The 13,652-nt window shown below is 35.4% G+C and overlaps 1 protein-coding gene across 7 annotated transcripts in view; it reads right to left on the reverse strand.

Annotated features, from left to right (window-relative positions):
* bin1a (bridging integrator 1a) overlaps positions 1-6,567 on the reverse strand; it is a 50,395-nt gene extending 43,828 nt beyond the window's left edge. For all 7 annotated transcript variants that reach the window (XR_015499064.1, XM_087267438.1, XM_087267437.1 and 4 more), the window contains exon 1: positions 6,327-6,567. Coding sequence is in view for 6 of the 7 variants with exons in the window: in XM_087267438.1 (XP_087123564.1) it covers positions 6,327-6,413 (87 nt within the window). In the remaining variant the exon portion in view is untranslated. The remainder of the gene's footprint in view (positions 1-6,326) is intronic.
* Positions 6,568-13,652: the final 7,085 nt, after the last annotated feature.

Consider the following 13,652-nt stretch of genomic DNA (forward strand, 5'->3'; position numbering starts at 1 on the left):
CATCTATAGAAAAACTCATTTAATCATTCATTTTCTTATCGGCTTAGTCCCCTCATTAATCAATGTATGTATGTATGTATGTATGTATGTATATATATATATGTATATATATGTATATGTATATGTGTATGTATATATACGTATATGTGTATGTATGTATATATATATATATATTCTTTTTTCTTCTCTCTCTCTCTCTCTTTTCCCACATATGCAAGTGGGTGTTTGTGTATCTATGCCGAATTTATGATGGTAGTAGAGTTTGCTTGTTAAATTATTTGAGTGCCATTTGAGATGTTTAAATGAGTCATGTGACCGTAGTACTCAAAAGAGACTCTAGACGCACCTGATCACTGTTACCCTGATGAAGGCAGACTTCTGCCGAAACGCGTTGGTTTTTAGAGATCTAGCCATGTGAATAAAGGCTTTTTAATTTTTTCACTTTACTCGAGTGCCTTGGACTGATTCTTGTTGCAGATTTGATGAATCCCTTACCCAAAGAGCACCGACCTTACATTTGAACTTACCCCAGAGCGCTTTTTGTTTTGTTTTTTCTGAAGTATACAAGGACGCAGAGGGATCGTTCCATCTAAAAGCTGCTCCGTCTTGAGACGTAATCGGGGAAGTATTTGACTACTTTGAGAACATGGCATCTGGATATTTTTCCTATTCCAAAGAGGAAGGTGAGAAGATCATTGTGGCGGACACCTTGTTGAATTCAGAGTCAGTAGCACAACATTTAGACTTCAAAAAAATGTATAATGATCTTAAAAAACAGTCGGAGAAAGAACTCAAACTACATCTACATATGGTGACGTTATCTGATTATTGGAGGGAGAATATGATTCCCAGAGGATTAAGGATTAAAAAATTTCCTTCGTTTGGATATGAAGACACTGACTTTAAACAAAAATGGGAAGCAATTTTAAACAAATGCTCCCTTGATTTGATTCTATTATTGATTGAAGAAGCGAAAAAACAGAAGATTGAAACCCAAAACCAAATTACAAGAATTAAAGAAGAAATTGCAATAAAAGAACAAGAATATCTACAGTTTGAGGAGAAATTGAGAGTGGATTTGGAGGCACTCTCGAAAAAACTTAAACAGGATAAATTGCTGAAATTTGGAAGAGATGAATCAGATTATAAAGAGAATAAGGTGTATTTGTGGCCTCAGAGAAATGAAAGAAACCATTATCAGAGAAGGAGATCTGTGTCCTTTAATCTACCAAGTAGTGATGATGATCAGTCGACATTGGAGAAGTCACCTAGAAGAGATTTTTTAGGAAACAAATCAAGAACATACCAAAGGTTTGGAAAACCGGCAAGCGAAAAACGAGACGAGGGAGAAAGAGATCGACCAAGATCCCAGATCCAGGGCAGATACACACGGAGCCGAACAAAGGAGATGAGGTGATAAATATCTCCAATATATCCCTATCGACAAGTTGTACATCAGTTCTATCAAAAGGCTTAACATACTCCCCGGTAAATACAGCGAACGAATTTCAGACCAAAGTGGACTTGTTTAAATTTCATCGTAATCTACAATTAAAGGTTTGGTATCACACCTCTACGGCAGAAGCGCGCACCTATGAAGAAAAAAAGACAATCTTTAAGCCCAAATCTACGTTTATTCCATGTGTCTCCAACCCGACGTTGAACTCGTTCTACAAGAAAGTCTCCTATGAAATGGATAATATTTTTGCCTCAAAAAAGAAAAAACATTTTAATCTTTCAAAAGACGAGGTTAACGCTTTGGACTGGTTATCAACTAATGACAATCTTATTATTAAAAGAGCGGACAAAGGTGGTGCCGTTGTGGTATGGGGCAGAGATGATTATATCAAAGAAGCCTTACGACAACTACAGAACTGTGAGTATTATCAACCTTTGAAATTTGATCCGGCAGAAAAGATAAAAACGGAACTGATGGAAATACTGACTTTTGCTAAAACCGAAGAATGGATTACACAGAATGAGTTTGAGTTTTTGTGGTCAAAAGAACCTAGAATCCCTACTTTCTATATGCTGCCTAAAATACATAAGAATTTAGAAAATCCACCCGGCCGACCTATAATTAGTGGGAATGAATCGATCACAGAACCTGCCTCAAAATTTGTGGACTATTTTATAAAACCTATTGTTAAAGATCTGCCCTCTTACATTCAGGACACGACTCAAGTATTAAATACGATTAAAAATATGCAATGTGATAAAACCTGTATACTGGCAACTATGGATGTTGAATCATTATATACAAATATAGATCATAGAGAAGGTCTAGAAGCATTGTTATACTATCTAGAAAAGAGACCATCGCCAAAAAAACCACCAACATGTTTTATTGTACAGTTGGCTGAATGGACATTGAAGAATAATGTTTTCTTGTTTCAAGATCAACTTTATAAACAGATAAAGGGAACAGCTATGGGAGCTTGTTTTGCCCCAAATTATGCAAATCTATTTTTGGGATTATGGGAAGAGAGATTTGTATATTCTGAATCAAATCCTTATTTGAGTAGCATTGTGTGGTGGGGTAGATATATAGATGATGTTATTCTGATATGGTCTGGATTGGAGGCAGATTTGAGGCAATTTCATGCTTTTTTAAATAATACTAACGCAAATCTGAGATTCAGCTTGGATTTTTCATTCACTCAAATACATTTTTTGGACTTAAACATTTTTAAAGACACTACAGGAAAATTACATACCACCATTTTTAGAAAAGAAACAGATAGAAATACAATCCTGAGAGCAGATAGTTTCCATCCTCCATGGCTGATCGAAAATATTCCTTTTGGACAATTTCAGAGATTGAAAAGAATTTGCGACAAAGAAGAAGATTTTGAGATCAAATCACAAGACATGGTTCACAGATTCAAACAACGGGGTTATAAAAATAGAGTAATTTATAAATCTTATAATAAAGCAAAAGATAGCAACAGAGATGAATTGTTAATAAAAAGACCCAGATTAAACCAGTCAGAAAGTTCTGTTTATTTCGTGACACAATACAGTACTGAGGCAAATACAATAAAGAGAATTATAAAAAATAATTGGAATATTTTGATGAGTGACCCCCATCTTAGGGAAATTTTACCTGTATCCCCCTCTGTAGTCTTTCGAAAAGCTCCAACTATCCAAGATAAACTTGTGAGAAGCCATCTTTCCTCTAAGAAAACTAACACATGGTTAAATCAAACAACAGGGAACTACAGATGTGGTAATTGCAACCATTGTGAAAACATGCTCAAGACGAACATGTTTAGAGATCCTTCTTCGGGCCGTGAATTTAAGATCAATTCATTTATCAATTGCAATACTACTTTTGTTGTTTATCGACTGGAATGTCCTTGTGGTTGTTTTTATGTAGGAATGACTAAGAGAAAACTAAAGTTGAGATTAGCGGAGCATAAATATGCGATACGTACTTGTAATCCACAATATCCTATGGCTCTACATTATAAAAATCAAGGTCATGGCAATCCAAGTTCATTAAAAATAGTTGGCATTGAACATATTTATAATTCTACAAGAGGAGGAGACAGGATAAAAAGATTAAAACAGAGAGAGACTTTTTGGATATATACATTAAAAGCAACCAGATTTCCAGGTTTGAATGGTGAATTAGATTTCTCTTCTTTTTTGTAAAACAGTTTTTCTATAGTTTCCCAGAAATGGGTTGCGGCTGGATGGGTATCCGCTGCGTAGAAAGTAGCTGGTTGGCGGTTCGTTCCGCTGTGGCGACCCCGGATTAATGAGGGGACTAAGCCGATAAGAAAATGAATGATTAAATGAGTTTTTCTATAGATGCTTTACAGATCGTCATTATACATTGATGTATGTGTTTATATGTATGTATGTATTTTCCATGTATGTGTATATATTGTATACATGTATGTGTATGTATGTATGTATGTATGTATGTATATATATATATGTATATATATGTATATGTATATGTGTATGTATATATACGTATATGTGTATGTATGTATATATATATATATATTCTTTTTTCTTCTCTCTCTCTCTCTCTTTTCCCACATATGCAAGTGGGTGTTTGTGTATCTATGCCGAATTTATGATGGTAGTAGAGTTTGCTTGTTAAATTATTTGAGTGCCATTTGAGATGTTTAAATGAGTCATGTGACCGTAGTACTCAAAAGAGACTCTAGACGCACCTGATCACTGTTACCCTGATGAAGGCAGACTTCTGCCGAAACGCGTTGGTTTTTAGAGATCTAGCCATGTGAATAAAGGCTTTTTAATTTTTTCACTTTACTCGAGTGCCTTGGACTGATTCTTGTTGCAGATTTGATGAATCCCTTACCCAAAGAGCACCGACCTTACATTTGAACTTACCCCAGAGCGCTTTTTGTTTTGTTTTTTCTGATTCATACACACTCATTCAAACACACACACACACACACACACACTCATACACTATAGCTAATTTAATTCAATTCACCTATAGCGCATGGCTTTGGACCGCAGGGGTAAACCCACACAAACTCGGGGAGAACATGCAAGCTCCACACAGAAATGCCAACTAACCACCCTTACAAAATACATTTAATTCAATGAGTTATTAAACTTATTATCTCAAGCATCTTTCTACAAATATCTTTCATCGTCAGTTTAGTTTCATAAACTATTGTTAACAAACGGAGGCTTATTGTATCAAATATATTCCATTATATCACTACATTTGTCTAGTTTACATTGAATAAAACAAAACCAGGATTATACTATACTCTGTATTATACTATATATCAATATCTACAACTTTTTTTATGAAAACAACTACACCATATCCACCAGATGACCAAACAAAATATTAAGACAGTGTCCTTTAGTGACACTTAGCTAAGAATTTCATCAACAAATAACTAATGTGCTGTCGGGCAGCACAGTGGGTAGCACAATTACGTCACAGCAAGAGGGTCGCTAGTTCAAGCCTTGGCTGGTTCAGTTGGCATTTCTGTGTGGAGTTTACATGTTCTCCCCTTGTTGGCGTGGGTTTCCACAGGTTTCCCCCACTAGATCAAAAACATGCGCTATAGGTGAATTGGGTAAGCTAAATTGTCCATAGTGTATGAGTGTGATTGAGTGTGTATGTGATCCGTTGCATAAAACATATGCTGGATAAGTTGGCGGTTCATTGTGCTGTGGCAACCCCAGATTAATAAAGGGACTGACTAGAAAAAAATGAATGAATAAATGAATGAATGAATAATGCGCTGTCCAGATATTGCAGATAAAATAGAGACAGCTAATCTAAAATATTCTGTGGTTTTGATTTATTTTTATTTTTATTTAATTAATTTTACACACAGTTGTCAAATGTCAGGCTGTAGTAAAATAAAAAAAGCGATAATGGATGATGACAGCAGGGAGCGATGCAGCTGTGCTGAGAAAAAGAGTCACTCGTTTTAACGAATCGGCTCTTCTGAATAGTTTGTTCGAAGAACCGGTTAAAAACGTAATTGCGTCATCGCGTGTGATATGTTTAAAAAGGGTTCTAAAACGATGCAGTTAAGCCATAGACAGGCACATATTGCTTTTTATTATTACTATCGCTGCCTATTAATATTGTGTTTTACTATTCAGTTTGCATTATATGAACAATAACAGTGTTTTGCGGAATTAATATGCAGTTTTGGTAGCTGCAGCCTTCAAACAGCTAATAAAAGCTCAAATTTTAACCAAAAAGTAACTTTACCTTCGATCACAGCGTTTTCGTTTTTTGTTACAGACATAGCCTAAGTTTGAAATGTCCTATCAGTGAGCTTATGGCTCATCCATGAGTCGTTTGGACTTGTTTTGTGAGCCGATTCACTGAAAAGATCCTATTCAAAGGAATGACTCGTTCAAGAGTCGTGCATCATCGCCGCGCTCATCTAATAGATAAGTACGGTTAGGTTAATGCAGGGTAGGCATAATAAATGGGTGGATTTAAACTTAAATCACGAAGAGATCTTCATGGTGTTCAATGTTAGCATAGAAATCCAGTGTAACAGGCTAAGCGTTCATGTAGTTTCCATAGCAGCCTTTACAGCAATGAAATAAACAGAGCTTGAGCCTTCAGAACTGTAATATAAATATATTAAAACATCCGCACAATATAGAGCAGACAAATGCATTTACTGTAGTATTTCCTAGTCAACTATGGACGAGCCTTTCTGTCACATTGCAGGTTTATAGAGCTCGCTAGAGGACGATGCATTGGCCTTTAATGCTTTAATGTGCTGTAATGTAGATAACACCGAGATCAGAGGATGTATTTGATTATACACGTGATTATTAAAATATCTTACCTTCTCCTGTGCTCTAGTAATTTTCTTCTGTACATTGCTTGCTATTTTTCCAGCGGACACCCCTTTCCCCATCGGTAATTCAGCCATTTTTTTATCCGGATTGTGGTTCTTGCAGGATACCGCGTCAAATGAACATGTGTTAAATATGTAATTCAACAGAGTTGTATTTTCCTCAATGCAGGTAGCTAGATATTCTAGGCCTTATAATAACACTCGCCCCTGGACTAGAATGAAGCTGCACAAGCGCACACGATACAGATGGTCACTGACCAATGACAAAAGCGCAGTCTTAAAGGGACAGGACACCATTTCTCATGGCACAGCAACGAGGCAGTATAATAATATGGCAAATCCTTCTCACCACATTCCGTGGTGCGGAACATGATGATGAAAAATGTGCTTTTCTGCTTAAAAATGGACACTAGAAGAAGATCAGTTAGCATTTTAAATAATTGACATTTCTTTATTAGATATTAATTTAAATACTCCACACAGAAGTGTACAAATTAAAACATTTGATGTTTTCATTGAGGAAATAAGAAAAGCATTGACTAAACTAATACATATTTAACGAATCACTTAAACACACATATTTTGATTTAATGCACAATTATTTATTAAATGACATATAATTTATTTTTTAAATATCATTATTTATAACAACATCGTTAATCAAATAACATTACTGTAGCTGTTGTGTTGTTGGAACACAAGTATGACACCATGATATCAAAACATTACTATTACACAAGTGTAAGAAGGCTCATATAGAAATCTGATCAATAGAAATATACACTGAAAACCCTAATAAGTTCATTCATTCATTCATTTTCTTTTCAGTTAAGTCCCTTTATTATTCTGGGGTCGCCACAGCGGAATGAACCGCCAACTTATCCAGCACATTTTTATGCAGCGGATGCCCTTCCAGCCGCCACCCATCTCTGGGGAACACACACACTAACACACTCATACACTACATACAATTTAGCCTACTCAATTTACCTGCACCGCATGTCTTTGGACTGTGGGGGAAACCGGAGCACCTGGAAGAAACCCACGCAGAGGCAGGGAGAACATGCAAATTCCATACAGAAATGCAACTGACCCAGCCGAGGCTCGAACCAGCGACCTTCTTGCTGTGAGGCGACAGCACTACCCACTGCACCACTGCGTCGCCTAACCTAATAAGTTGACTGAACTAAATTAATTGAGTAAACTCGTTGCCTCAATTTAATTGAGTAATGGAGTCTCCCAAAACTTGCATATTTAAGAAGTAAGTCTAAGTTTGGTGAACTAAACAATTTAAGTATGGTCTAAAATGAGGATACGAGTTTAATTAATTAATTAAATAATTTAGTTTAGTCAGTTTATTTTGGCTTTCATTGTGTGTGTGTGTGTGTGTGTGTGTGTGTGTGTGTGTGTGTGTGTGTGTGTGTGTGTGTGTGTGTGTGTGTGTGTGTGTGTGTGTTTGTGTGTGTATACACTTAAAGTCAGAAATATTACCCCCATACCCCCCCATCTATTTATTTTTTTCCAATTTCTGTTTAAGAGAGCGGATTTTTTCAAAATTTCTAAACAGTTTTAATAACTCATCTCTAATAACTGATTTAGTGTATCTTTGCCATGATGACCGTACATAATATTTTACTAGATATTTTTAAGACACTTCTATACAGCTTAAAGGGACATTTAAAGGCTTAACTAGGTTAATTAGGTTAACTACGCAGGTTAGGGTAATTAGGCAAGTTATTGTATAATGATGGTTTGTTCTGTAGACTATTGAAAAAAATATAGCTTAAAAGGGGCTAATAATTTTGTCCTTAAAATAGCTTTTTAAAAAAATAAATAAATAAAAGCTGTTTTTATTCTAGCCGAAATAAAACAAATCAGACTTTCTCCAGAAGAAAAAATATTATCAGACATACTGTGAAAAATGTCCTTGCTCTGTTAAACATCAATTGGGAAATATTTAAAAAAGTAACAAAATTATATATATATTATATTATATATATATTATATATATATTCTATAAACAAACTAAAAATAATAATAATAATAATAATAATAATAATAATAATAATAAGTAGCCATTAAATCACATTAGGATGAATATTTATACCTGAAGCCATTTGTTTTCTGATTTATAAAAAGACCTTGCATTTAAAAGGTTTGCACATATTAGAATTTTACAGTCAAGACCACATTTGTGAAAACAACCTATTTTTTCAAAAGGTTAATTATGATTTTGAGCTCACTACACTTGAAATCTTAAGTATGCATTTTCATGGTACATAAGTAAATTAACTTATATTTTTTATGTGAGCAAATTGCAAATGTTTAAGTTATGTTCAATCAACTTTACTTAATTCTTTAAGTAAAGACAACATTAGAGTTTACAGTGAAACATGCAAGTTCCCATTTGGATTTGACATATATAAATATACGTAATAAATTCTACATATATTTCGAAACATTACAAATAATTCTTAAAAAAAATTGTTACTTTTTTTTTTTTGCATGTTTAAAAGTGATTTACTTTGGAGAAGAAGGAAAAAATGCAGCAATTAAAATGTAAAGTGCACAGCATGTACACCCTCACAAATCTCTTAAATTCATATTCTCTTTTAAATTCATATATTTAATAGGAAGCTGTACAATATTATATTTGTGAATATACATTAGATTAGACCAGGGGTGGCCAACCCTGTTCCTGGAGAGCCACCTTCCTGCAGATTTCAGTTGCTACCCATTTCAAACACACCTGAACCAATTAATTAGGACCTGAACATCATGTGATAATTACAGGCAGGTGTGTTTGATATGGGTTGCAACTGAAATCTGCAGGAAAGTGGCTCTCCAGGAACAGGGTTGGCCACCCCTGGATTAGACAGTACTAACGCCAAATCTGGTGCTAATCTAACTAAATAACTTATGATAATATTCCAATATTCAAATATATGATAATATAACACACCCACATTTATATGTTACATAAAAAACTTAAATATAAATAAAAAAAAGAGGAAAAATCAAAAGAAGCAAAAAAATATTTGAAATATTTAGTTGAAATTTTGTAGGATGTAATTTATTTTGCAATTTTTTTTTGCTTGAATTTAATTATTTTAAAAATATTATTTTAATAAACATATCTGTTTAATAAATCTGCTTTGCTTAAATGCACCAAAATTCATTGCCTATGAGAAATGGATACAAATATTATGCTGAGCATTATATACTCAATTAAGCTGAGCACTATTTTATCTGTTTATGATTTCATTATGCCACACCAAAGAGGCAGCATGCAGCAATATTTGTCATTTCCTCAAATATATTTGCAAAGATTTTGAAAATACTTCTATAATAAATATATGCCTTCCTGAAGGTCGTATTGAACACCTACGGAAAACTACTTAATATGGACTTCAAAATATGCCATTAACAATTTTAAAAACTCGGCTCAAATGCTTCGGCAGTCTATTTAAATCAGTGACGTGCTTTAAATACATTAAAAAAGGAAGAAAAAGGAAATAAATGTTTGTGGGTTGTGCATGGGTCAGCCTCGTTTGCGGACTGGCATAAACTCCGGAGCTTCTCCACAAAATCTCCATCACATTTCAGCAGATGGTTGGGATTTATTTGTGGTACGCAGCCGACCTCTTAGCGGTTGATGGATCAAGCATTTATTGGAGCACCAGAATTAGGCAGTCCAGGGCATTTGATAGTTTGTGGTGAGACCTCAAAGCACAGCTGCAAGGAAAGCTACAAGAAGCTGCGAGTTGTGTAATTACTTTTTCACAAGCAATAACCATCATTTGCATGCACAGCAATGACGACAAAATATTCTGATGAAACAGTAAAACACTGAAGAAAAGCGAAACTTTTGTCCCAGACAGCATACAAATGTGGAAAACTTTAGGCAGTTATGCGGCACTGGTGTTCTTCCTTCAGCCCAGACAAAATTAATGTGAGCCTATAGTGGCCCACCTGTACAATGGCAGAGTATTGGGGACAATGCAAAGATTCAAATTCATATATGGGCCATTTAAAGCAAAGATTTGGCACTTACGGCAAAATGTAATCTGAATGTGAGCCTAATGTGGTGGCCCATGTGGAAAATAATACATTAGGCCCAAATGACAGAGGATAAATGTGGGCCACAGTTGGCAAAATAGTGGCACAGTCATTTAAGGGTAATCTGGGTCTAAACCTAAAGTGGCTCACATGTGTGTTGCAGATGTGGCCCAGTTATCTTAAGACATATGTGGGCCACTTTTGGCAAATATTCGGCAAAGTAAACTCTGGCTAATGTGGATTTGAGCCTATAGTGGCCCAGAGAAGATATGGAAAATGTGGCCCAGTTGTTTTAAAACACATGTGGGCCACTTTTGGCGAATATTCAGCACAGTAAGCTATGGCTAATGTGGATTTGAGCCTGTAGTGGCCCGAAGAAGATATGGCAAATGTGGCCCATTAATCTTAAAACATATGTGGGCCACTTTTGGCGTATAAATGTGACAATGCATGCTCCAAATGTTTATATTTTTAAATGCGTTATGCTTTATCTTTTTTACCACAATACCTGAAACAGTTTCAGTTTAGCTGAAGCAGCGGGAGCCCTCTTCACGGTTTTTATTTTTAACACACCAAAACAAAAAATGTGTAAATTATAGCCAAACATCTGAATAGAAAAAAATAAAAAAATAAAATTTGTAAATAAAATAAAATACATTAAAATTTACAAAATTATATATTATTATGAGTAAGTTGATAATTCGGACTTAATTGCATTTATATATATATATATATATATATATATATATATATATATATATATATATATATATATATATATATATATATATATATATATTTATATATATATATATTTATATGTATGTGTGTGTATGTATATATATATATATATATATATATATATATATATATATATATATATATATATATATATATATATATATATATATATATATATATATATATATATAAGCGTATTATAGTTATTATATAAGTTGACTGCAATTAACTGTAACTCTTTCGAAATACAATATGTCATTGTCTTTACAATTGTTTTACATTCTACTGTAAACAAATTGGTAAGAAATAACCCGTCTGCTTATATGTACTAATGCAGCAGTGACGCAGGATGGCGCTGTTTTAATGTTATTGAAATGCACCAGCCTGAAAACCTGAGCTGAGCTGTGTGTTATTCATCGCAGCAGCAACTGGCAAAACACACTCACACTTGTACTTCTTTAAAGGGACTTGACTCCCATAAACATAATAATTTTTTATACTGTACAAACTATATATTATATCACCCTACCCTGAAACAACCCTCACGGTACAGGACACAATATGCATTTTTACATTTTAAATTTACTTCCTTCTGTGTGATTTATGTTCACACAAGGTCAAAAAGTACTGATATTGCTATACTTGTGAGGACATTTGGTCATAAACATGCTTTTCATCTCAATGGCCTGTCTTAATTTTTTTAGTTGAAGGAATTGTGTCCTGTTTCAGCACTAGACAGCGGCTGAGACTACAACCGCTTGTTCTTATAAAAAAAGACATTAAATGATCATTTCCCCTTTGTTTATCGTAGTTCTCGCACATACTCATCCTCGCAGATGCATTGGCACACATTGGCAGAGATATCTATACACACATTGAAAGACATAACTAGGACATTTAAAGGCTTGATTAGGTAACTAGGCAGGTTAGGGTAATTAGGCAAGTTATTGTATAATGATGGTTTGTTCTGTAGACTATCAAAAAAGTATAGCTTAAAGGAGCTAATAATTTTGACCTTAAAATGAAGTTTATTTATAAACTAAATTCGAGAGGATCACGTGCTTATGATTGACACGGCTGGCCCCGAGTCAAGCTAATGTTTGATCCACCAATCAGACTATTCCTAACTAACCTAAGCATCTTACCTTAGTCATCTTCATCGTGAAGAATCCCCCCTTCCACCCCCTCTCCTCCTCTTTTTCCTCTATGGGGCTGCACGGCGGCCCAGTGGCTAGCACTGTTGCCTTACAGCAAGAATGCCTCTGGTTCGGGTCTCTACCCAGCCTGTTGGCATTTCTGTGTGAAGTTCATGTTCTCCCCGTGCTCGCGTGGGTTTTCCCCAGGTCCTCCAGTTTCCTACCACAGTCCAAAACATGAGACATAAGTAAATTGACTAAAGTAAATCAACACCTTAGTCAATTCCACCAGCAGCTCAAGCCTGATTTATACTTCTGCGTCAGGTGACCGGCGTAACCCACAGCGCAGGCAACGCGCGTGGCTGTGCATTTATACTTCTGCGCGCTGTCTCTGTCGGTCTGCATTAACACTTCCGAAACGCGTCGTTGCGACGTGTAGTTACATTTTTTGAGAGGTGCACGTCAGCGACGGCGATGGCCACGGCGAAGGGCTATGCGTCAGCGCCGTAGCATACGCCGGTGTTTGACGCAGAAGTATAAATCAGGCTTCACCCTCATAATCCTTAAGCAGCAGGAGGGGGGTCTCTAGATGTACCTGAGCTCAAACTCCCCTCTTGCCCTAAAAACGGGAGATTGCCCCGGGCTCAAGGATCTTACGAGCTCAGGGCTCTCTCCTGGGATAGCATGCCAAACTAGCTTTATTACCAATCATCAGCTAAGTGTGAACTCTTGAAATGGTTTTTAAAAAAAAATCAAAACTGCTTTTATTCTAGCTGAAATAAAACAAAAATAAGACTTTCTGCAAAAAATATTATCAGACATACTGGGAAAATGCCGTTACTCTGTTAAACATCATTTGGGAAATATTTAAAAAAGAGAGAAAAAAAAAGGAGGGGGGGGGGTTTGGGGGGCTAATAACTCTGACTTCAGATGTAGGTGAATAGATTAATCTAAATTATCTGTGGTGTATGTGTGTGAATGAGAGTGTATGGTTGTTTCACAGTGATGGGTTGAATCTGGAAGGGCATCTGCGGCGTAAAACACATGCTGGATAAGTTGGCAATTCATTCCGCTGTGTTGACCCCAGACTGATAAAGGCACTAAGCTGAAAAGAAAATGAATGAATGAATTTAGATAATGCTTATAGCACCAATAATGTGAGAGTATATGACAGGAAAAAAGCAACCCATATTCAAGTATACAGATGTTTGTTAAACATATTTCCACTACTTTTCCAAAACGTTTCCATCCATGAAAAATGGCATGTCAAAATTCCAGGACTTTTCCATGTTTTACATGACCGTAGTAACCTAGCACATCACAAAAACATCACTCCTGAAAAAAAAATGAACCTCCGAAATGCAGTTTTCCTACACTG

This window comes from Danio rerio, chromosome 9 (assembly GCF_052040795.2).
Source record: "Danio rerio strain M-AB ecotype USA chromosome 9, GRCz13ab, whole genome shotgun sequence".
NCBI classification, from domain to species: Eukaryota; Metazoa; Chordata; class Actinopteri; order Cypriniformes; family Danionidae; genus Danio; species Danio rerio.